The sequence below is a fragment of the Ursus americanus genome, chromosome 22, assembly GCF_024610735.1.
Source record: "Ursus americanus isolate L20-20 chromosome 22, mUrsAme1.1.p, whole genome shotgun sequence".
Classification (NCBI taxonomy): Eukaryota; Metazoa; Chordata; class Mammalia; order Carnivora; family Ursidae; genus Ursus; species Ursus americanus.
In genome coordinates, this window is record NC_142148.1 from 41845460 (window position 1) to 41870800 (window position 25341).

At 42.7% G+C, this 25341-nt stretch overlaps 2 protein-coding genes across 3 annotated transcripts in view; both read left to right on the plus strand.

Moving 5' to 3' along the window:
- The window catches only part of SEC23B (SEC23 homolog B, COPII component), a 41211-nt gene extending 31878 nt beyond the window's left edge, over nucleotides 1-9333 (plus strand). For both annotated transcript variants that reach the window (XM_045809738.2, XM_045809748.2), the window contains exons 18-20: nucleotides 104-259; nucleotides 625-690; nucleotides 8210-9333. In XM_045809738.2, coding sequence (XP_045665694.1) covers nucleotides 104-259; nucleotides 625-690; nucleotides 8210-8299 — 312 coding nt within the window. In that variant the 3' untranslated portion in view covers nucleotides 8300-9333. The remainder of the gene's footprint in view (nucleotides 1-103; nucleotides 260-624; nucleotides 691-8209) is intronic.
- Nucleotides 9334-13201: 3868 nt separating this feature from the next.
- Nucleotides 13202-14587, plus strand: SMIM26 (small integral membrane protein 26). The gene is made up of 2 exons (XM_045810466.2): nucleotides 13202-13385; nucleotides 14242-14587. The coding sequence occupies exons 1-2, from the start codon at nucleotides 13268-13270 to the stop codon at nucleotides 14406-14408; spliced, it is 285 nt and encodes a 94-aa protein (XP_045666422.1). The 5' UTR covers nucleotides 13202-13267; the 3' UTR covers nucleotides 14409-14587.
- Nucleotides 14588-25341: the final 10754 nt, after the last annotated feature.

Below are 25341 nucleotides of genomic sequence, written 5' to 3' on the forward strand. Positions count from 1 at the left end.
TCTTGTCAGGAGTGTCAAGACAGAGCCAGAATGTCAAGAGTGTCAGGGAAGACTATTGTTTCAGTGTTTCCACAATGGTTTTGATTGGTTTGTTTTGGTGCAGACCATAGCGCAGTGGCGGAAAGCTGGGTACCAGGACATGCCTGAGTATGAAAACTTCAAGCACCTCCTGCAGGCACCACTGGATGACGCCCAGGAGATTCTGCAAGCACGCTTCCCAATGCCACGTTACATTAACACGGAGCATGGAGGCAGCCAGGTGAGCGAGCAGAATTCTGGCTCTCGTGTTCTGGTGGTTTCATAATGTAAATGGCTGTAAATCCCAACAGTGTGGTTAATATTTTATGTGGTGACATAAATTGACATTCAGGCAAACTTCCAAATATGACTTCTCACATGAGTGGTAAAAATATGTTAATGTGAAAGTAGAGGATTGCCAGAATAAAACACGCAGTTCATGCTTCAGGAGCCCTAATAAATGGAGAGTCGTTGGCTTACACTAAAGAAATGGGTGCCATTGTGTAGAAAAATACTAATTTAACAAGAAATGTGGTAAAAACTTTTTTTCCTACTACACCAATATTAATGTCACTTGTAATCTTTAAATCTCTTGTGTTTTTAAAGGCTCGATTCCTTTTGTCCAAAGTGAACCCATCTCAGACACACAATAACCTGTATGCCTGGGGACAGGTAAGAAATCGTCAGGTATCGGGGCGCCTGGGTGGCTCAGTCGTTAAGCGTCTGCCTTCAGCTCAGGGCGTGATCCCAGAGTCCTGGGATCAAGTCCCACATCGGTCTCCTCTGCTGGGAGCCTGCTTCTTCCTCTCCCACTCCCCCTGCTTGTGTTCCCTCTCTCGCTGGCTGTCTCTCTGTCACATAAGTAAATAAAATCCTTAAAAAAAGAAAGAGAGAGAGGGAGGGAGGGAGGGAGGAAGGAAGGAAGGAAGGAAGGAAGGAAGGAAGGAAGGAAGGAAGGAAGGAAGGAAGGAAGGAAGGAAGAAATTGTCAGGTATCTGGGGAGGAGGCCAGGCTCCTTTTTAAAAAACGTTACCAAAAGGATCCCTTTTGGCCTTAGAGACAGAATAACACAGGTATTTTGATGGGGGGAGAAAAACCTTTCGGTAACATGGCTGAGGCGGGAGGGGCCGCCGGGTGCAGATCCCTGCTGCACTACACAGCCTAATCTGACAGATGCGGGCCAGAGGGCAGAACTCTGTAGCGTGACCTGCATTTGGCTCTCTTCATAGACACAGCAACGTCTCCCCAAACCCCCTCCTGCCCCCTGCCCCCCCCTCCTTTCTCTCCCAGGGGTGTGGGGCAAAAACATCTCCTGCTCACCACTGGCTCTGTACTCCTCACTTTTCAGTCTCTGTCTCCTTCTTTATCTGATTATTCCCAACATTTATTTGTCTCTCAAGTCTTTTCTTTCACTGTTTTCTTATAACATTTTTGAAAATTAAACTTTCTTTTGAGGTAATTGTGAATTTACAAGCAGTTGTTAGAAATAATACAGAGAGATTCCTGTGCTCTTCACCTCGTGTCCCCCAGTGGGAACATCTTGCACGACCGTAATGTATTATCAGTCAGGATATTGTCGTTGATATGGTCCAGATACACATTTCCATCACCACAGGGATCTCTCATTTGCCCTTGTATAGTCACTCTCACTTCCCCCCTGCCTCCACCTCTTCCTTAACACCCAGCAGCTGCTGCCATGTTCTCCACTTCTATGATTTTGTCAAGAATATTATGTATGTGAAATCCTGTGGTACGTAACCTTTGGGGACTGGCCTTTTTTCCCTCAGCATGATTGTCTAGAGATTCATCCGGGTTGTTGCATGAATCAGCAATTTGTGGGGGGTAATCAGAAGGGGGAATGAACCGTGAGAAACTATGGACTCTGGGAAACAAACTGAGGGCTTCAGAGGGGAGGGGGTGGGGGAATGGGATAGACCGGTGATGGGTAGTAAGGAGGGCACGTATTGCATGGTGCACTGGGTGTTATACGCAACTAATGAATCATGGAACATTGCATCAAAAACTAAGGATGTACTGTATGGTGACAAACATAACATAATAAAAAATTATTTAAATTAAAAAAAAAAGAATCAGCAGTTTGTTTCTTTTTACTTGCCAAGTAGTATTCCGTCGTATTGCTGTATTGTAGTTGTTATCGATGTACTGTAGTTGTTTAATCATTGACCCGTTGAAGGACATCTGGATTGTTCACAGTTCCTGGCTATTAGGAATAAAACTGCTGGGGCGCCTGGGTGGCACAGCGGTTAAGCGTCTGCCTTCGGCTCAGGGCGTGATCCCGGCGTTATGGGATCGAGCCCCACATCAGGCTCTTCCGCTTTGAGCCTGCTTCTTCCTCTCCCACTCCCCCTGCTTGTGTTCCCTCTCTCTCTGGCTGTCTCTATCTCTGTCGAATAAATAAATAAAATCTTTAAAAAAAAAAAACTGCTATAAATAGTCATGTACAGGTTTCTCATGAACATAAGTCTTCCTTTCTCCAAGATAAGTGCCCAGGAGTACATTTGTTCAGTGGTATGGTAGTCACATGGTTAGTCTAAGAAACTGCCATATTGTTTTGCAGAGTGGACTGCCTCCTTCTGCATCCCCACTAGCAATGTATGAGTGATCCATTTTCTCTGCATCCTTGCCAACATTTGGTATTGTCATTATTTTGGTTTTAGCTATTCTAATAGGTGTATAGTGGTATATAACATTGTAGGTTTAAATTACATTTTCTTAATGGCTAATGATGCTGAGCCTCTTTTCATGTACTTTTCCATCTGTATATTTTCTTCAGTGAAATTTTTTGTCCATCTTATAATTGGATTATTGCTTTTTTGCTGTTGAGTTTTGAGTTCTTTATATGCTGTACATTCTAGCCTTTTGTCAAATATGTAATTTGTAAATATTTTCTCTCACTTCTAGCTTGTCTGTACATCTCTTCACAGGGTCTTTTGCAGAGCAAAAATGTTTAATTTTTATGAAGTCCACTTTTTCAATTTTTCCTTTTATGGATTGTGCTTTCGGTGCCAAGTCTGCGAACTGTCTGTGTAGCCCTAGGTCCCAAAGATCTCCCATGTTTGTCTAATTTTACATTTCCATTTCAGTCTGTGATCCATTTTGAGTTAATTTTTGTATAAGATGTGAGGCTTAGTTTTATTTTTTGAATATAGATGTCTAATTGCTCCAGCACCATTTGTTGAAAAGGCCCTCTTGCTTCTATTGAATTACTTTTGCATCTTTGTCGAAGGTTAGTTGGTCATATTCGTGTGAGTCCATTTCTGGGTTTTCTGCTCTGTTATGTTGATCTCTGTTTCTGTCCCTGTACCAATACCACAGTCTTGATTACTGTAGCTGTATAGTAAGTCTTCAAATCAGGTAGACTGATTTCTCCCAACTTCTTTTTCAAAATTGTCTTAGCTATTCCAGTTCCTTTGCTTCTACATAAGAATTTTAGAATAATCTTGTTTATGTCTTTAAAAACTCTTGCTGGGATTTTGATAAGAATTACATCAATCTTCTGTACAGTCTGGGGAGAATTGACATCTTTACAATGTTGAGCCTTCCGATCTATGAACTCAGTTTGTCTCTCCGTTCTGTTTTGATTTCTTTCTTTAGTGTTGAATACACGTGTTCACTTTTTTTTTTTAAGGGACTGTGAGTGGTATTGTAGTTTTGATATCAGTGCCCCAGTGTTCATTGCTAGTATGTAGAAATACAATTGATTTTTGTATATTTATCTTATATCATGTGGCTTTCCTGAGTCACTACTTCTGGGAGGTTTTGTTTTTGTTTTTTTTTTAGATTCTTTGGGATTTTCAACATAGGTAATCATATCATCTACAAATAGAAACAGCTTATTGTTTCCTTTCCAGTGTGACTACCTTTATTTCCTTTTCTTGTCTTGTTGTCTTTCTTTTTTCAGTTTCATTGATTTCTGTTGTAATCTTTATTTTCTTCTGCTTGCTTTAAGTTTATTTAGAAATGTTGCTTAGGGGGCGCCTGGGTGGCATAGCGGTTAAGCATCTGCCTTCGGCTCAGGGCGTGATCCCGGCGATCTGGGATCGAGCCCCACATCAGGGTCTTCTGCTATGAGCCTGCTTCTTCCTCTCCCATTCCCCCTGCTTGTGTTCCCTCTCTTGCTGGCTGTCTCTATCTCTGTCGAATAAATAAATAAAATCTTAAAAAAAAAAAAAAAAGAAAGAAAGAAATGTTGCTTAGTTTCCAAGTATTAGAAGATTTAATTGTTTGTTGATTATTGATTTTATTTTTATTCCGTTATGGTTGGAGAATACACTTTGTATGACTTCAGTTCTTTCAAATTTGAAGTTCGTTTTATGGCCCAGGCTATGGTCTGTCTTGGCATATGTTCCATGGTCACCTGAATATGTATTCTGTCGGATAGAGTGTTCTGTAAATGTCTTTTAGATCGTGTTAATGGTGTTGTTGAGTTCTTACATATTTCTGCTGATTGCCCTGTCAGTTTATGAGACAGGGTGTTGATGTTTCTAACTCTAATCATGAGTTTGTCTATTTCTCTTTTGAGTTCTGTCAGTTTTTATTCATGTTTTGTAACTCTGTTGTTTGTTGCGTACACATTTAGGATTGCTGTGTTGGTAGGTTGACTTTATATCATATAATTTCTTCTTCTGTTTCCGGTCATTTTGTTTGCATTGATGTCTGCTTTATCTGACATTGATAAAGCTCACTCTTTTATTTTTCATGCAAAAGATATTGTTTGCATGTTATATTTCTTGCCATTCTTTACCTTTCAACCTGTTTCTAATATATTTGAAATGAATTTCTTATAAATTTCTTGTAAACAGCACATAGTCACAGCGTGGTTTTTAATCTACTCTCCTAAACTCCAAACTGGTGTGTTTGGACCATTTATATTTAATGTAATTATTGATACATTAGGGCTTAAGTCTGTCATTTTATTTTTTGTTTTCTGTTTGCTTTCTCTGCTTTTTGTTTCTCTGTTTTCTTTTTTCTGCCTTCCTGTGGGTTACTTGAACATTTCTTAGAATTCCATTTTAACTTGTTTATAATGTTTTTGAGCATTATCTCTTTGTGTAGCTTTTAGTGGTTACTCCCAGTTGTAGATAGTATTTTATTACCTTATATATGTATAGCTTATCACAGTTGACTGGAATCTTTTTGCCCAGTTCAAGTGATGTATGGAAAATGTAATCACTAAGGGTATACTGTATGGTGACTAACATAACATGATAAAACATTATTTAAAAAAAAGAAGAAAACGTAATCACTGGGGTGCTTGGGTGGCTCAGATGGTTAAGCGTCTGCCTTTGGCCCAGGTCATGATCTCTGGGTCCTGGGATCAAGCCCCACATTGGGCTCTCTGCTCAGCAGAGAGTCTGCTTCTCCCTCTCCCCTTGCTCATCCTCTCTCTGTCTCTCTCTCTATCTCTGTCTGAAATGAATATATAAAATCTTTAAAAAAAAAAAAAACTTACTCCCCTTTATATTCCTTTATCTTACCCTATTTATAATTGTGTTAAATATTTTTTCTACATGGATTAGTCAGTGTTATAGTTTTTCTTCAACCATCAAGCATAATTTATAAATCTCAAGAGAAGATGCAAGTCCTATTATATTTATTCATATTTTTGTTTACTGTGTTCTTTATTCCTTCTTGATATTACAGGGTTCCTTCTTTATCATTTCCTTTCTGTTTAGAGATCTTCCTTTAGCCATTCTTTTAGGTCTCCTTATGATAGATTCTTAGTTTTCTTTCAGTTGAGAATCCTGATTTCTCCTTCATTCATGCAGGGTATTTTCTCTAGCTATAGGATACTGGTGGCAGTCCTTTTCTTTAGGCATCTGAAAAATATTTTTGCCACTTCTCTCGGCTTCTATGGTTCCTGATGAGATACTCATTGTCATTATTGTTTTCCCTCTGTAGGTAAGATGTCATTTTTCTCTGGCTGCTTTCAAGATTGTTTCTTTGTTAATACTAATTTTCAAAAGACTAAGTACCATGTGTTTGGTGTGAATTTCTGTGGCTTTAGCCTTTTTAGAATTCCAGTTATCAGCCATTATTCTTTGAATAGTTTTTCAGCCCATCCTCTTTTTCCTTTCTCTCTGGGACTCCAGTGACATGCATATCAGGTCTTTTGTAGTTCCACAGGTCCCTGGTGCCCTGTTCACTTTTTTCCCACCTATTTTCTGTTTTTCAATTGGGTAATTTCTATGATTTTACCTTCCAGTTCACTGATTATTGTCTCTGTTCCTTTTTTGCTGTTGAATTCATACACCAAGCTTTTTATTTGTTTCTGTATTTTTCAGTTTTAAAACTTTCCTTTGGTTCTTTACGTCTACTTCTTTCCTGAGACATTCTTTGCTGAGGCTTTCTGTTTTTTCATTTGTTTCAGGTGTGTTTGTAATTGCTCATTGAAGCTGCTTTGAAGTCTTTGTCAGATAATTCTAACACTACTGTCAATTTGGTGTTAACACCTCCTGACTGTTTTTCATTCACTTTGAGAACTTGGCTGTTGGTATGACAAGTGATTTTTGATTGAAATGTGAACATTTTCATATTTGTTATGAGACCGTGGACCTATTTAAATTGGCTGTTTTAGCTGGCTTTTAGTCATGCTGCTCTGGGTGGGAAGTGGGGAAAGACATTGTTTCATTACTGCCAGATAGCAAACCAGGCCTTCCATTGGCCTCTTGACACTTGGGTGGGGGACAATTCATTGTTACTGTTGGGTGGGAATGGGTGTTCCAGCTCCCCACCTAGTCTCCACCATAGAAATGGCCTTGTTAGTGTTGGCTGGTAGTGAAAGTGCTGGCTCTCTGCTAGGCTGCTTCTGATAACCCAATGCAGGGGGCACAGAGGACATCTTGTTACTGCCAGGTCTGGCTGGACGTATAGGCTCCCCAAATGGTGTCTACTGATACATGGCAATTAGGGAGACGTCCCCCTGGCCATTGGGGAGGAAATTCCCAATGACATACTTGACCGTCTCTGAGAGCATCCTGGTGGGGCTGTTGGGGTCCCTTGTTACTATCTTGTGAGGGTGGCAGTCTAAGGTGCTCACTCAGCCTTTGCTGGTTTGGGTGGGGTCACAGTTTTTGCTGTCATCTTTGTGGAGTTATTATCTAACATTTTTTGTCTTGCTGGGCTACACTGGTCCTTCAGCTAGAGAAAGTTGGCTTTCTCTCTGTTTTTGTCTGTGTCCAGTGATTATCTGCCAGCCTTTTCAGCTCCAGGTCTGGGATGTATGAGGCAAAAAGGAAACCCAAGGAACCTACCACTGTGTTGTTCTTGGGATCCAGAGCCCCTGGTTGTCTGCTCTCTTCTCTCCATCTTTCAGAGTCGTCTTATGTTTGTTTTTATAAAATGTCCAGGGTTTCTAGTTGTACTTAGTGGAAGGGATAGCAAAAAGCACAGGTACTCCTTCTTCCCGGAAGGCATCTTCTTATAAAATTTTAATTATGCTTATATTTTCCTAATAGTACAGTATCACTTTGAAAAATTTGAATATGTTAAAGAAAAGATTAAGAAAGAAAATTAACATTACTTACAATGCCACTATCTAGAGTTAAGTATTTCCAGCTTCTTTGTCGGTAATATAAAATGTGTATATTGTATATATTTTTACTTATTTTTTACAAATTTGGGATCTTACTAGAAATCAAGATTTCTATTCAGTTCTTTTTCACTTCACATTACATAAATCATGAACATTTTCTGATAGGATGAATATCCATCTTTTCAGTGCAGATCCTGATCCACTCATTTGTAAATATACCACCATACAAGCTTCTGTTTTAAGCAGGGTATGAAGAGCATTGGGTTAGGTGCTGGCATACTGATGGGGAAGGTGAGACACAGGGTGTGTGGCCTCTGGGAGCTCATGCTTGGTGGGCAGTCAGACCCCGGGCAAGTCATCAGAACTACGGAGAGGATTAAAGCAGAAGGGCATACACCCGAACTGTCTAGTGGCAGGGATGGCCAATCTCAGTGGGCAGGAGAAGGGTTTTGTGAGGAAATTATGCTTCAGTTGATAGAATAGTGAGCCAGGCAGAGGAGGGCAGTGGCGGGAGTCCTCCTAGCAGAGGGGGTAACACTGTGAATGTTCTGAGGTGGTGAGAGGGCCCTTAATAATTCATGAATTCTAACCAGCTTTTAAGGTACGTGCCAGTAAATCTTTACCGTTAAATTTCAGGAAACCGGAGCACCCATCCTAACTGATGACGTCAGCCTGCAGGTGTTCATGGATCATTTGAAGAAGCTGGCTGTCTCCAGCGCTTGTTAAGCTGGAAGGTGTGGGCAGAACATTGAAGAACGCATTCGATTTTGTTCACAATTGCTGATAACGGCTTAAAAACATTCCTTTCACCTTTCTTGTGGGTTTTAATAAATAATCAAAGGAAGCATTGTACGTAACTCTTTAGATTATAATTTATTTGTATTCCTTATTTGTTCCCCTTTTCCTGCATCATGAAATTGCAAGGTCATAAATGTTTTGGTACTTGTAGATGTTTATATGCTTTTTTGTATACTAACTTTACAGTTATATAAAATCAGAAGTAATGTATTTTAGCAACTTACCGAGATGAAAATCATAATGATCAGAAAGGAAATAAATCTGGATAAAGAGAACACTGGCTAAAATAATGCTAATACAAATTTGATTTCCTGAAGTCTCTGTGTGTATGTGTGTGTTTTTAGTGACTCCCCCAAGAGATATTTCCTGAACTTAATCCTCATTTTCTGTCTAAATGTTAACCGAAGGAAAGCTTGAAATATGTGAAACTTTATCGTCAAGCAGAGTTGTCTGGAGTGCGCTGTCCCTAACTCACAGATAAACGGCCCAGCCCAGGTAGCCATAAAGAGTGGCTGATGGGCATCAGTGGCCCTAACAGAGTGACAACACATTTATCTTGGGCATCAAGTAAAATAACTTTAACAGGTACTGTTTTTTAAGCAAAGTAATATATGCATGGTTTTAAAAAAAACAAAACAATGTATCCTAAAGAGCTTTATAATAACAGTTCCCTCTACTCCCTGAGCCTAGACCTACTCTTCAGAGGTGACCGGTTTTATCCTTTCCTTTCAGGTTTCTTGTTGCTGAATCAGTGTTAGCCAATGTCTCTCAATTCCATTTTCCAGAATGTGGACCTTTCTGTGTACCATCCAGTTTTGATTGGCTATATCTTTATTTTAGTATTATCAAGGTTGGTAAAATTTACGTTCTGGCCTGTAACGGTAGTTACGTCTTTTGTCTCAAAGTTCATTCCGAAAGTTGAAAACTAATAAAGATTATTTACGCAGTTGTAATAATGTAAACATTGTCCGTGTTCATTTCTCTTCAAGGTAGTATTACATTTCTCTTCAAGGGTTTGCTGTCTCAGTCCCTCCACCGCTTGAAGGAAAACATTCCTACTGACAAAATCAGTCACTCATATTCTAGCATTCTACAGGTTGGTTTGCTGCTTTTTTGCATCATAACTTGGTATATTTGTTGTTGTTTCCCTGGAGTTTCTACTTTTGAGGGGGGAGAAGAATTTGTTTTCTCTTCAGAAATTTGAATTTCTTATTCTGAATGAAGTCCATTCTTTAGAGATCACTGATCTCCCCTTTAATCACAGGCGGATTGCTATGAGGAGTCATCCAGGAATTTCTTTTGTTTGGATGCCTGGGTTAGTTCTACAATGCCTAAGTCATCTGCTATCTTAAGTTACATGGGAGATAATTCACCGAATCTATTCTGTCTTCATACTTGACAGCTTTGCTGCGTATAAAATTCTAGGCCCAAAATAATTTTTTCTCAGAACTTTGGAGATATTTTTTCATTCATTTGACAAATAATTTTTCAGTATTTGTTATGTACGGAGTGTCTTACAGATATGGAATGTAGCCAATAAAACAAAAATTTCTGCCCTGGTGTAGCTTATGTTCTAGTTAGGGAAGACCAACAATTAAAAAAAATTAGGAAAATTATGTAATTTATTAGAAGGTACTGAGTCCTATGTAGAAAAACAAAGCTGGAAACTCCTACCAATTGGATGTTGGACCATCTGGACTGATTCTTCTCTATATTTTGAATTTTTATTACAGCCTTTTGCCTTTGGTGCTTTCTGGGGGCATTTCATATCTTAAGGTGTTTAACACATTTTAAATGCCAAGGGCTTTTATTTTGTATACATTTTCCATTGAATATTTTTTTTGTTTTTTGGATTTTTTTTTTTTTAAATTAGCTCCATGCTCAGCGTGGAGCCCAACAAGGGGTTTGAACTCATGACCCTGAGATCAAGGCCTGAACAGAGATCAAAAGTCAGACACTTAACTGACTGAGCCACCCAGGTGCCCCATCGATATAATTTCTAACTGAGATACATCATACAGAAGAGCACAGGAAACTGGATAGAGATTAAGGTTGAACTATTCCACCTTGGGCCTTTCCATTTCCAATTAACAGAAGGTGGAATGTGATAGACCCATCTTGCACTGGTGTTCTCTTCTGTGACGATGAGTTTAGGTGCTGAGGTGAGGTGGCACCACTGGGTGACCTAATATAGAAAACATTGCCATGCAGGTCCTACCTCTGGGTACTGGTGGCTGTTTCCAGAGAGACCGTGCAGGTGGGGAGTAGTGCATGGAAAGCAGCCATCCTGAGGGGGAAAGCATGGAACCCAGTGTGCCTAATGAAGACTCTGAAATCCATCTTGAAGGCAAGGAGAGCCTCTGACTTCTTAGGCAGAGGAAATGACCAGTTATGGATTTTAAAAGCAGTAGGAGAGTGGCAGGTTGGGTGGGAGGAAGCTGGAATCCAGGTGAGGCCTGAACAGAGGCAGGTGTTTAAACAGAGGGTGGGGTGTTATGCAAGAGTCTGAGTTCAGGTTTCTGGCTTGGGTGATATGTCAATCATTCTCTGAATTACAGACAAGGAAGGAAGGAGTTCTTTGCTCTTTCTTTTCTAGCATTGATAAATTCAATCCTGGACATTTTGAGTTTAGGGAGCTTGTAAGAGGTAACAGAATGCCCAGCATGTTGGCAGTAATTAATATGGATTTGCTTTCAGGAGAATTTGGAGCAGATTTCAGTTATTAACAAAGTAAATAACATGAGCAAATTTGCTCAGGATGAGAAGAGAAGCAATCTTGCAAAGAATACCAATGTTTTTGTTTTGTTTCTAACAACTTTATTGAGGTATAACTTACATACAATAAACTCCCATTTAAAACATACAGTTCAATGAGTTGTTTGTTTTTTTAAGATTTTATTTATTTGTGTGTGAGAGAGAGAGAGAGAGAAAGAGAGCTGCGCACAAGCGGGGAGGAAGAGCAGAAGGAGAAGCAGACTCCCCATTGAGCCCGATGCAGGACTCAATCCCAGGACCCTGGGATCGTGACCTGAGCCAAAGACAGATGCTTAACCGACTGAGCCACCCAGGGGCCACTGGTTCAATGAGTTTTGACAGATGTGTACACCCACGAAACCACCACAACCATACAGAACCTTTCTATCCCCCCAATGGTTTCCCTAGTAGGCAACTACTGGTCAGCTTTGTCCCTCTGTAGATTAGTTTGTTTCTAGAATTTTGTATAGTTTCATTTGTGTCTGGCTTCTTTCACGTAGCATAATCCATTTGAGATGCACCATGTACCCGCATGTATCAGTAATTCCTTTTTACTGCCGAGTGGTATTTATCCATTCACCAGATAGGTGATAGCGATTTGGGTTGTTTCCCTTTTTTGGCTTTTATGACTAAAGCTCTATGAAGGTCCATCTGCATGTCTGTGTGGATACGTTTTCATTTCTTTTGGATAAATTACTAGGAATGAGATGTCTGAGTAATATGGTAGGTGTACGTTCAACTTTTTAAGAAATTGCCAGTACTGCAAAGAGGTTGTGATGTTTTATGTTCCCACCAGTAAGAGGTCTCATTGCTCCAAATCCTTACAACTCTTGGTATTCTTAATATAAATTTTAGTCATTCTAATAGGTGTGTAATGGTGTCTTGAGGTTTTAATTTGCATTTCTATGATGACTAATGATGTCCCTGTGCTTATCGGCCATTTGTATATCTTGCTCAAATTTGTTGCCTCATTTTTAGTAGGGTTGTCTTTTTATAATTGAGTTGTACGTGGTCCTTTTATATTCTGGTTACAAGTCCTTGGTCAAATATAGATATTTGAATATTTAATTTTGTGGCTTGTTTCATTTTCTTAACTGTGACTTTTGAAGAACAAAAGTTTTAATTTTGAAGAGTCCAATTTACCAGTATTTGTTTTATGGTTCATGCTCTCTGTATTCTAAAAATCTTACCCATCCCAAGGTGACAAATTTTCTTCCGTGTTTTCTTCTAGGTTTGTAGTTTTAGCTTTTACATTTAAGCGTAGGATCCATTTAGAGTTAATTTTTTGTGTATGGCAAAACAATTTCTAAAGGATGGGAGAAGTGGAAAGAGCCCTGAAGGACACAGAGATACCAAAGAAAATTATGTTTTTGAGCCATGAAAGGGGTAGGTGTGGTTAATGGTGTCAAATGTTTTAGAAATCAAATTTGATTATAGCTAAAAAGTAGTTACTGAATATGGCAATTTACTGAATGTCCACGATGTGCCAAGCACATCAGTTTTGCTCTCAAGTTGTTTGATCTGTTGGAGTGAGGGTAGATTATGCTTTGAATTTAGAAACGTATGGTTACGAGAAAAGTTGAAGGTGGGCAGAGTCAAAGGAGATGTTCTGTTTTTGAGATGTGGATACAATTAGAGTGTAATCCCGAGCAGGCAGTAAAAAATAGGACCCAGACGCCAGTGGAGAGATTAACTTTGACCAGGGGGTACCCAAGGCTCACCCGGACTGGGTTCCAGAAAGGAAAATGGGTAAGAGCTGCGGGGGGAGACAGGCATTCTCGCCTGAGAGCCACAGGAGGAGTGGACTTAATCTTTACAAATACCATCTGAATCCTGTGTAACGCAGGTGTTACAATTTTCCACGCGAGTAGTTTGTTCACAGAAATTGTCGTTTGGTGTCACGTGGTAATGCAAGGCTGTACCTCAGCGGCGCAGCCCGGAAGCCCCCGAACTCCACACCTTAGGGTCCAATTCCCGGCGAGGTTTTTGGGACTACACGGCCCAGGATGCATCGGGGCCAGTGCAGGAAGCGGCCTCTCAGAATCGACTCTCCATTGGAAGCGGCTGCGGCGGCGGCGCGCCGACCGGAAGGCCAGCCTCCGCCCTGGGCCTCCCGGGTGGAAGCCTTACCGGAGCTGCACAATGCGCGTGGACCAGGCCACGTCTTGGTACCGGCGGATGTCCGTGGTCTACGCGGTGGGCGCCTGGACCACGCTGGGCTCCTTGTTTTATTTAGGCCGGAAAAAGAGCAAGCCACCAGGTACGACCCTCCGGCAGCCTTCGGTGGGGCGTCCTGACGGGGTCATAGAAGCGGCTTCGCTGTGCCGCAAGCACCGGGTTTATTCTGCAAAACCAGTGGGAGCTATTGTTGAGAGCAGTTCGCTATAATGGAATCTGCCTGGAACTACCTTTTCAGTCCTCCTGCCTACTTCTTGTTTGTTTATTTGAAGACACTGTAAGATTCCAGAGTGAATGTCAAAGACTCTGGACGGTGATTTATTTAAACAGGCGATGTCTCAGTTACATTAGCCCCCGTCGCAGTTGGCGAGCAGTTTCAGCACTTCCGCCAGTCGAGGAGTATTAAAATCTTCCCAGTTCTGGGCGGAAAAGGAAATCCCTGAGACTTCAGAAATGTGCTGGAAATCTGTAGACACCTGTAGCCGATTTTAGTTTCCTGGGCCTGAAGGGGCGGAGTTGATGGGGCGGGGCTTGCTAAAGGTGGATAAAATCCTAAAACTGCGGTTGCAGATCTGAATGTACTAAAAGCCCTTCGGTGGTACATTCCAAACGAGTTGATTGTATGATCTGTTAAGTATATCTCAGGAAAGCTGTTCTATAAAAACCGTGCTGAAGATTACATTTGGTGATGAAGATTATCAGCGGCCTGAAAGTACACGTGTCCAGTATTGAGCATTTAGACACATTTCAGGGTCTGTACAGTGGTCATGTCATATTTATTTTTCTTTTTCGCAGAGAGGAAATAGTGTCAGGAATCTGACGGGGGTGGGGGTGATTCCTACCTTAATTTATTTTATTTCCAAGACTTGATTAATAATTTTAAGGACTGCTGTCTTAAGTTAAAAGTTAATAATTCAGGTGTTCCATTTTTTCTAAAGGTGATGAAGTAGAGCAAAAGGATGTCTCAAGAAATGAAATGCTTGAGCCCCCGAAAGGGTTTTACATGGAAACAATTGTCACGTATAAAGAAGATTTTGTTCCAGTCACTGACAGGATCCTCAACTTTTTAAAATCATGGACTGGTGGCCCTGGACGAGAGTCATGATTAACTGCTGAATGCTGAAAACTGGGACTTTAGTTCAGCATATACATTTCATGGATGCCTTCATTTCCAATTTATGTTTATGAAAAGTGTATCCACTTAATTTAATTTTGCTGTAAAATAGAATCACTAGTAGTATGCAGTAAATATTTCCTTGAGGAAAAGTAAACTTGCATATTTCAGAGGTGTCCCTCAATACTTACATGTGTGAAAGGTTGAAGTGAAATTTCACAGTGACTTCCATAAGCTCAGTTTTCTGAGACTGTTTCATGTGACTTTATATTTCTCCCCTGTTGCCGGCAGACAGGGCTTTAGCAGTCCCTTGAAGGTTACCTTCAGCCTGGGATTTGTAGCAGCCCTTTGGGTACTATTGGGTACTTGGTAAGTATGTTATAAATTAGGTTTTATAACTCCTGAATTAAATAGACCTGACCTTTTTAATAGGACCTATACCGGTACCCCTCATTCCTTCAGCAGGTATGGATTAAACCCCAACTGTGGCTACCAGTATTCTAGACATGGGGGTACAAAGTCAGGACAACGTGGGTCACACCCTAGAGTGTTGTGCTGGTCTCTACTGTCTCTTATGGTTGCAAGTAACAAACCCACACAAGTGAGCTTAAATCAGAAAGGGGTGTTAATCAAAAATGTGTATGGACAGGTCAGAATTAAAGCCAAGTATATTGAAGTCAGGAGAGCCGGGCATCCAGCTCTGGAAGGCAGCCAGCCGCTCACTGAGCCTGCTTGGGCTTTTGTCTGCCTTGTTGCCTCTCTCACTACACTTCCCCCAACCCCCCTTTCTGCAGTAATAGAGCTAGGCCTAGGAGACTTCGCTTCCCAGCCACAGTGGCAAAAGTCTGATCAGCCTCTTCCCAACCCAGTGTTTGGCTTCCACTCTTGTGAGACTCAGTCACTTTTTACCAGAGCCCTGCCCTGTGGATTACTGAGTACGCCTGAGTTATTAAGAAAGGCATTCGTGGGGCACCAGGGTGGCTCAGTTGGCTGAGCATCCGACTCTTTGATTTCTGCTCAGATCATGATCTCGGGGTCCTGAGATCAAGCCCTGCATCAGGCTCTGAGTGCTGGGCGTGGAGCCTGCTGCGGATTCTCTCTCTCCCTCTCCCCTCCCCCACTCACTTAAAAAAAAAAAAGTGACATTTGTTTCTCATTTGGGTAATGTTTCTTGTTCATAGCTATTTGGGACCCTATGAGGAATAGGGATGCCTGGTAGGACAGGAATCCAGCATTTCTAGGTTCCTGCTGTAGAACTATCTGGTACCTTCAAACCTTTGCCTTGATTTCTCCTTGGTGTCAGTTCTACCATGTGGGTGGCCTGTGCAGTGTTTTGGTGCAGTCACCCTAAGGGACAGAAGATTCCAGGATAGCAGGTAACAGTTTCAGATGCCAGCAGCAGAGAGTCCCTTCCCAAGGGATATCAGAGGTCAAGAAAGAGTCACTGCCGGTAGGGGAGGTGCCCCAGTGGACCACCATGATTGGCGTCAAACAGATGAGCAAGGACCAGCGTATGGTGGACAGGGAAGGTGAGAGAAGGGAGTGAATTGAAAGCACAGAAAGACGGGAAGAGCAGCATAAACCTAATGGTGAGACAGTCCCAACTCAGAGAAACACAAGAACGAGGACTTGGGGCATTTGACAGCTGAGGGCTACCAATAGATGACACCAGGATAAATCCTTCTGCCTTCACCTGGCAGTCAGTCGAACCAGGATCCATAAACTACTGTGGCCCAAGGGGACATTGGCTTAGATGTGCTGGGTGTGTTAGCTAGATCTAACCTCACATCCCTTTCATATCAGCCCAGACCAAACTCCCCTGGACTCGAGATCCATATCCATCTAGCATTGCCACTTGGATGTCCCCTAGCTACGTCCAACTCCACAGCTGAAATCGCTGCCTTCACCCACAACCTGCTCTTCCCTCCCTCTCTCAGAGAACATTCACCCCGTTGTTTGAATCAGAAACCTATCGTTCTAGGTTTCCTTCCCCCTCGCTTTTCCAGTCACCATGCCCTGTCATTTGTACCTCTGAAACTCTCCTCCACTCCCTCCCCTTCTCTCCATTCCTTTTACCACCACCCTAGTGTCATCCGCCCTCTTTGCTGTGCAGCTGCAACTCCTTCCTGTCTCCTTATCTTCATTTTAGTCCCCTCCAATTGGTTTCCACACTCTTAGCCAGCTGACTTCTTCAAAATTAATTTTTATCAAAGCAACAAATGCTTATAATTTCTAAAAACCAAAAATGATGAAAAAAAAAGTTGCCTGCTTTGCCTCTCCAACCCCTCTTCTATTTTTTTTTTTTTTTTAAGTAACTCTTCTGGCTTTCGGCTTGGAGGAGGCTGGGGTGCAACTGTGTTTGGTCGTCCTGAACCCAAGTTCACCCAACACCAGCTGCCTCCACTACACCGCCTAAGTTCGACCCCCAACGAGATCAGAGTCATGTACCTGAGGTGCAAGGGTGGGGAAGCCGGGGTCACGTCTGCCCTGGCCCCCAGGATTGGCCCCACTGGCTGGTAGAGAGGCTCCATGGATTCATCTGGCGCCCAGGCTCCTTCTGTCATGCTGGTTCTCCATTTATAGAAAGTGATTTCCAACCTCTGGTTGGAATGGAAACTTCCATTCTTCCTTCCATCCGTTCTATCCTTCAGGATGGCTGCTGGTGACTCCACACTCCTGGATGGAAGGAGGAAATGGAGTAAAGCACAGGGACATGCTAGCTGTCTCCCTCTCTCACCCGAGCATTCCTGGAGTCCCACTCGACAACTTGCACTTATATCTCATCGGCCAGCCTGAGCCAAAGGGGGTCGAGCAGGGCATTTGTTTAACTGGGCACGTTGTTCTCCTGTTGCTAAGGGAGAAAGGAAGAACAGATTTGGGGTGGCAACCTTGCAATCTGCCTTGGGGTACACCCAAAGAGGGTCTCCCTCTGTGTCTTTTGTAAGCTTGTAACCTAGCTGTGCAGAACCGTTAAGAGACTGGACCTACATGGCTATCCTCAAAAATGCCAGCCAGCTAGGTAGACCCTCCGCCGGCCTCTGGGAACTTGGATTTCCTCAGAGTTTCTATCATTCTCACACTGGTAAGAGCAGCTCATGGTCGCTGAACTGCACAAACAACGTGGTTTTCTGTGGAATAGCATGCTTTCCGTTTGGGAATCTGGAAATTTGGTGCATGCTAGACGGAAGGTACCTACATCAAGAGTCCCCAGAAAACCCCGTGGGCACGGAGTCTCTCTAATGAGCTTCCTGGTAAGCCACACTTTAGAAATGTTACATGATGCCAGAGGAATCCAACACACCCTGTGAAACTGTACGGGGAGAAGAATCTTGGAAGCCTGTGCCTGATTCCCTCTAGACTTCACCTCACCCGCCTTTTTCCTTTGCAGATTCTGCTTTGTATCTTTTTGCTGTAATAAGTCATAGCCATGAGTATGACTATCTGCTGAGTCCTAGGAGTCCTGCTAGGGAATCACTGAAGCCAGGGGTGGTCCTAGGCACCTACCCATGCAAAGTCCATCTAGCTACGGAAGAATGGCTATTATAAAGCTGAGGATTGTCAAAATATACTTTTGAAGGAACGTCTGAGTGGCTCAGATGGTAGAGCACATGACTTTTAATCTCGGGGTTGTGAGCACAAGCTGCACGTTGGGTATAGAGATTACTTAAAAATAAAATCTTAAGGGCACCTGGGTGGCTCAGTTGGTTGGGCTCCAACTCTTGATTTGGGCTCGGGTCATGATCTCAGGGTGGCGAGATAGAGCCCCAAGTTAGGCTCTGTGCTCTGCGTGGAGTCTGTCCCTCTCCCTCTGCTCCTCCCCCTGGTCTTTCTCTCACTTTCTTAAATAAATAAATAAATAAATAAATAAATAAATAAAATCTTTTAAAATGTGTATACTTTCACAAAGTTAAAAACATGAATCTAATTCAAAATCAGATGAGCAAATATCAAACACTTGCTCAACTCATCAATGAAAAAACCAGTAGGATGATAAAGCTGCTTCAAGGAGAATGAAGCAACAAAGATCATTTTGGCACCCGAGAAAGAAGTGATAGAATAGGATTTCTGGTCAATGTTCTACAGGGAGGTAAGTACCTACACTTTGGGGTTTTGTTTATTTGTTTACCAGACAGGAATCACTTTTATCCTTATTGGCCCAAAATCCACAAGCTGATGTGTAACTTCACAAAACCCAGGCTTTTAATCATAGGTAAATGATGGGTCAAACAGAGGTACGTTCCCCCCCAGATAATTAAGGAATTTTTGAGTAGGCCTATAAAAGAATTCTTGGATTCTTGGAACCAATTCCAATTGTGTGTGTGTGTTGGGGGGCAGCGGGGCGGTCCAGACACCAAAGCAATTCTTGGGAACCAGTTGGGGATCCTATGATTCAACTCCACTCTGACACTATTTACCCAGAGATAGCATCAGATCCTACAGGTCAAGGCTCAGTCCTGCAAGACTCTTACCCGCCCCCTCCCCCCAAGATGCTGATCACAGCCCCAGTCCTCCTCACCTGTGTTTCTGCCTGTGGCAATAGGCTTTTGTAACAACACCCACCCTGAGACCCCAGTCTCAAGTGCAGGTTGTTACCTGTACTTCTGACCCACTCCGCTATAAATCAGAGGTTCCCATGACCCCCTCCTGGGGTTCAATTAATGTGCTAGAGCAGCTCACGGAACCCTGAGGAACATTTTACTGACTAGATGACAGAATGTAGCTCAGTAGCAGACAGAGGGAAGAGACACACAGGGCAAGGTGTGGGGAAAGGGCGCAGAGCTTCCATTTTCTCCCAGCATGCCTTTCTCCAACCTCCACGTGTTTAACAACCAGGAAGCTTTCAGAACCCGGTCTTTTTGGGTTTTTATGGAGGCTTCATTACATAAGCATGACTGATTAAATCCTGGGCCACTGGCAATGGAACTCAATCTCCAGTCTCTCTCCACTCCCCCGAGGTTGGGTGTGGGACTAAAAGTTCCGACCCTCTACGCACATGATTGCTTCTCCTGACAACCAGCTCTTATCCTTAGGTGGGGTCCAAAAGTCACCCCATTAAGGTAACAAAAGACATATTTATCACTCTCTCACTTAGGTAATTCCAAGAATTTTAGGAACTCTGTACTAGGAATAAAGGAAGACCAACTACGTATTTCTTATTTCAAATCACAATATCACAGCTTGTTAAACACAGTGCTCCAAAATGACATTAAAAGCACTTGCCATCTTTCTTTCACCTGATACTGCAAGTTTTGGATAATTTACCTTTACAGCATCCTGACAGAACTCCGTCATTGGTGGGCCAGGACTCAGTGACTCGGTTGCCAGGCCTGCCCAGTCACGGCTGCCTCACCAAAGACCAAAGACCATAGGTGAGCCGAGGGTCACATCCAAGGTAAGACGGTAATTTGAGTGGATTTTGTGGAAGGGATCAGTCATGAGTGGCTTGGCGGGGGCGGGGAGGGTCTTTCTGCTGATATGATATCAGAGGACTATCTTGCCATATTTTTCTGTTTTTTTCCATCACAGATTCAGTATACATCAAAGTGAACATGAGATTCTCCTGGACTTAGTGTATTTTCAGAGAAGAAAATTGTACCCAATTGTGTACTGATGGAACTGGAAATATGCCTGAGTGGCAGAAGTCAAAGAAGCAACAAAGTTAAGGTTCTCCTAAGCATTAGCAATCCACCTGCTGGAGCTGAAAAACATGCTTTTTGCAGGGCGCTGTGCTCCAGCGTGCTCTAGCATGCAGAATGTTGGGCTTTAAACATTTGGGGGAGCTCTGCTTTACCTGCATGAATTAGACTTTTAAGATGAATTGTATGATCTATCATTTCCAAAATGACAGATATGGCCTGGACAGAGATGATGGATATGTCATTGTAAAGATATGCTTATTTTCAGATTCGCTTCAAGATCATTTTCTGAGAGCTATATTACATTTCCTCCTTGCCACAATCCGAAGAAGATATTCTCCCCCACTTTAGAGATAAAAAGACGGAGGCTAAATGAGGTCAAACCACATTTCCTAAGGTCACACAGAGAGTGGCAGAGCTGGGACAGAAAGCAAGGGTTTTCTGGTGCCAAAAGTTAAGCCGTTGGTACTATGCCAACCTCCTCTCATAAAACATAGAGGGAACTATTGATGATAAGCTTTGGAAAGAAACACTGAAAACTTTTTGTTTTCCTAGAATCCAAATGCCAGAAAGCTATAAGTTACCAGAATGCTTTATGCTTTTGTGAGGGCCAGATAACAAGTGAAAAAATACCATCAGGGATCTATTAAAAATAGAAGTCCGGTGAATTAAGAGTCCAATTGAATTCAGTCCAGTGAATGTAGCAGTTTGGCTAAATATTTTATCCATTGGCTGTATTTATTTGTTGTCTAATAGGATGTTGGTTGATGATTTGAACCACAGCAGCATCCCGTATCATCATAGAAAGGTTGAATATGCAAAAGGAATTTTTAGTATTAAAGTATTTATTTATTTATTTATTTGTTTGTTGTTTAAGAGAAAGAGAGCGTGAGCAGGGGGAGGGGCAGAGGGAGAGGAGAGAGGGACTATCCATGTAGAGAACGATCTCATGACCCCGAGATCATGAGCTGAGCTGAAACCAAGAGTCTGATGCTCAACAGACTGAGCCACGCTATTATTAAATGTATTTCAAGTGCTAAAAAATGTCATACCCAGATATTACTATTACACAGAAGACATCTCCCATAGCACAGGTAACTCAGAAGCAGAAGCTTGCCAGTTCATTTTTCACTCATTCTTTCTTCCTTTATTCATAGAAAACCTACTATAGTCACCACCCTGGAGGGAATGTGGAAGTGATTACTCAATGCACAACTCACAGGTGCTGGGGTGAACAGTTATTTCTTCGTTTCAGATTGATGTCAGGTCAATAATATCTTCTATTTAAAATGGTTGGAAACGGACAGTTCATTAACACAATGTCTTCAGGAAAGTACTCTTATTTGGAATTTGTGGCAGAGACTGTTGACTTTTTCTTCCACAGGAGTATTTTTTTTTTTTTAAGATTTTTTATTTATTTATTCGACAGAGATAGAGACAGCCAGCGAGAGAGGGAACACAAGCAGGGGGAGTGGGAGAGGAAGAAGCAGGCTCACAGCGGAGAAGCCTGATGTGGGGCTCGATCCCATAACGCCGGGATCACGCCCTGAGCCAAAGGCAGACGCTTAACTGCTGTGCCACCCAGGCGCCCCTCCACAGGAGTATTTGCCAAAGTCTGTGGCCTCTTTTGAAGGAAAGTGGGCCACAACTGTCATGGGGTGTGAGTGATGAGCCATCTGGGCATGCGCTCCCCTTCCTGAGGCCCCTCCTCCTGGAAGAGCAGGAAGGTGGTTGTGAGCCATCTTGACCATTGCACCATTCATTCGGATGAAGACAACTCCCAAAGGATGGTAGAACAAAAAAAAAACAAGGGGCGCTTGGCTGGCTCAGTCAGTAGCGTGTGTAAATCTTGATCTCAGGGTTGTGAGTTCGAGGCCATGTTGGGTGTAAAGATTACTTAAAAATAAAATATTAAAAACAACAACAACAAAAAGAAATGAATCGACTTCTCTGGCCTTGTGGAAAACCATACCGGTGCAGGGTTTTATGAGAAAAAGAATCCACTTCTGTGAAGTTCAAGCCACTGTTACTTGGGTCTCCGTTACAGTTGATGTAACTCTAAGCAAATCCCATCTCCCCCTTAATTTATTTTAAAAAATTGAATCTGACTTTCCATGATAGGAAAATCTTCTCTACTTTTCTGAGCCTCGGTTCCTTTTGATGAAAAGCCTTAGTATCTACCCTGTTCAATGACAGGGTTATGACTTTCTACTGAGACAGTGCTTTGTGCCCATGCTACTATTATCAGGAGTAAAACGTGTCTTAGGTAGTCCTGAAAATCAGGTGCGAACGCCTTCTTCTTTAAGTCCAGTCCCCTCCTGTAGTCCTCCAGCTGCCTGGCTCTTGGCACCCCAGGGAGCTGTTTGCCGCACGGAACTTGCCTGTCCTCTGAAACAGGGCTTACCCCGGCGTTAACACACTTCTTCAGCAGCGCAGTTTAGCAGTGCGTATCAAAACGGAAAATGGCATATTCTTTGATCCAGCAATCCCGCTTTCAGGAATTTACGGAGATAACTGGAAAGATTCAGGCAGAAGCCTCTTCAATAAAACTTGCCCAACAAGGCACTGAGCTGAAAACGACCTTTCGGTAGACACTGCGGACTGCCTTCCCGGCATCCACTACCTGCGTTCCCCCTTTATTACAGACCGGTGGTAAGTCCACGCCATCTCGTGCTTTAGGGGAACTGGCTCCGTCCCGGGGCCTCCGTCCCAGGTCCTGGTTGTCCAAGTCCGTGTTTCTCAAAGAGGGCACTGCTGGCACTATGATGGGACAATCCCGTTTGTGGGCTGCCCCCGGTGTTGCAAGAGGCTCGGCAGTGCAAATGCTCTGGTCCTTAAATGCCAGTAACCACCTCTAGACACTGTAACAGCTCCAGATCCCCTCTTCTCACACACTTCCTGTAACCCCCTGGAGGGCTGTATGCCCCGAGGCAAGATCCTTTTGTCTCAGCCAATCATGGGGGTGGGGGTGGGGGGTGGGTCAAGTCCCATCTCCCTTCCAGTGATTGGGTTAAGCGTGGTCATGTGATCTCATTCTGGCTCGCCAAGAGCCAGGGGCTTCCAGGGCAAGATGTCCTCGCTTCAGAGGAAGGATCAGGAAGAGGTAGTCTGCTGTACCTCTGGACTTCGGGTCTGGATAGAATTCCTGGAAGCCCCAGCCATACTTATAAGTCTAGGGTACATTGTTAACCAAAAAGTCACGTTCACACATTCTAATTGAACAATACTGCCTGAGCTCTGGGTACTGTGTTAGATGCTTCGGATACATGAATAGAACACAGCCTAAGAGGCTAACTAGAGTAACTGAAAGTTGCCAGAGTGTGGGTGCGCCTGGGTAAGCGTCTGCCTTTGGCTCAGGACTCCGCTTCTCCCTCTGTTCCTCCGCCTGCTCGTGCTCTCTCTCTCAAGTAAATCGATTAAAAAAGAAAGAAAGAAAGAAAGAAAGAAAGAAAGAAAGAAAGAAAAAGAGAAAGAAAGTTGCCAGAATATGAGGGAAGAACCATGGGACTGTGATGGGAAATAATGGGGAACAGGGACACCTTCGTCTGTGTGGTCAGGGAAAGTCTGTCCGAGGAGGAAGGCTTTGAGTTGAAAACTTAAAGGAAGGAGAGGAGCAAGATGTACAAAGAATGGGGGGAGAATATTCCAGATGGAGGACCAGCAGATGCTGAGGTCCTGAGGTAAGAACAAATGGATTTGTTTGAGAAATGTAAAGAATATCAGTCTGGAAAGTGAAGAATTTATACTCTAGGAACAGCACCTTTATCTCTGTATGGAGCATGGGTTGGAGGGGGATCAATAAGGCAGTAGGGAGATAAGTGAGAGAGCTGTGGTAGAAATCCCAGTGAGAGATGATGGGGAGCATGTGACAGGACGACATGGTGGTGGAGAGAAGAGGGCACTGGGGGGTATGTTTTGGAAGTGAGAAGATTTGTTGATGGACTAGATACTTGGGGAGAGGGAAAGAGGGCAACTATGAGTCACTTATGACTCTAGGAAACATTGGAGCCATTTATTTAGATAGTGATGACCCAGGCGGTGGAGTATGGAGGGCTTGCGGAATTCTTCTAACACCAACCAGTATATTGCAGTTCGGTCCTGGCACTAACCATCCAGACTTAGCCCTGACCCTGCAAGTTTAAGGGCACATCCCCAACAAGGCTGCTCTTACTTCAGATGCCAGATTCATTTCAGGGGTCCCCAAGCCATCTGTATTTCTGACCAATGGGCTACAAATTTGGTAGTTTCTGTGACTTCTTCAGGTTTGTCAAAATGACTCACATGATGGATCTTTCTGGTGACCAGCTCCCCTCTTGAACTGTCTTAATAGCATAAAGTCAGGTGTGATCAAGGGGCACGAAGAACAAACACACTCCTATCACTTGGGGGATTCTGAGGATTTTAAAAGCTCTGTGACAGAAACCCAGAACAAAGACCAGACAAATTCTTTATTATATAACAGGGATGGAAATCCTGAATTCCATTTAAAATCTATTCACTTTGTGACGTCTGTGATTCATGGAAATGGAGATGTGAAGAAGGTATTTGGAAGCACAAACTCACAGGAGATATCCGGAGTAGAAATGAAAATGTGAGTTGGTGGCATGAAGGTGGGATTTAAAAAGATGAGAATGGTGGGGAAAGCCAGGGAGCACAGGGCCCTGAAGGCTTGTCACACGCAAGTGGAGTGGAGGAAGACAGGGAAAGAAGGGAACCCAGGGGAGAGTAGCAATTGAGAAACCAAAGGAGAACGTGTGCAGAGGGGAGTAGGCCCCTGGAAGAGGGACCTGCTTTTGCCTCTGGTATTGACCTTTTTTAATTCAATAAATGTAAAAAAAAGAACCTGGGTGTTTTGGTATGTTTTTAAAACATTTAATTAATTAATTAGTTAATTAAATATTTTTATTTTCAAGTAATCCCTATGTCCAATGCGGGGCTCGACCTCACAACCCTGAGATCAAGAGTCGTACTCTTCTCTGACTGAGGCAGCCAGGGTTAGCTCTAAAACCTTTTGTTTTGAAGTAATTTCCAGCTTACGGAAAAATAAGCTCCCTTCCCTTCCAAATTGCCAACATTTTATTTCATTTGCTTTCTCACTCTCTTTCTCTGTATATATTATTTTTCTCCAAACCATTTGATAGTAAATTGCAGATATGATGTGCCTTTATACCTCTAAATACTTCAGTGTGTATTTTCTATAAACAAGGATGTTCTTTTACACACAAATCAGGAAATTAATATTGATTTAATGCCATTATCAAATCCAGCGGTTCTCAAAGTGTCCCTTT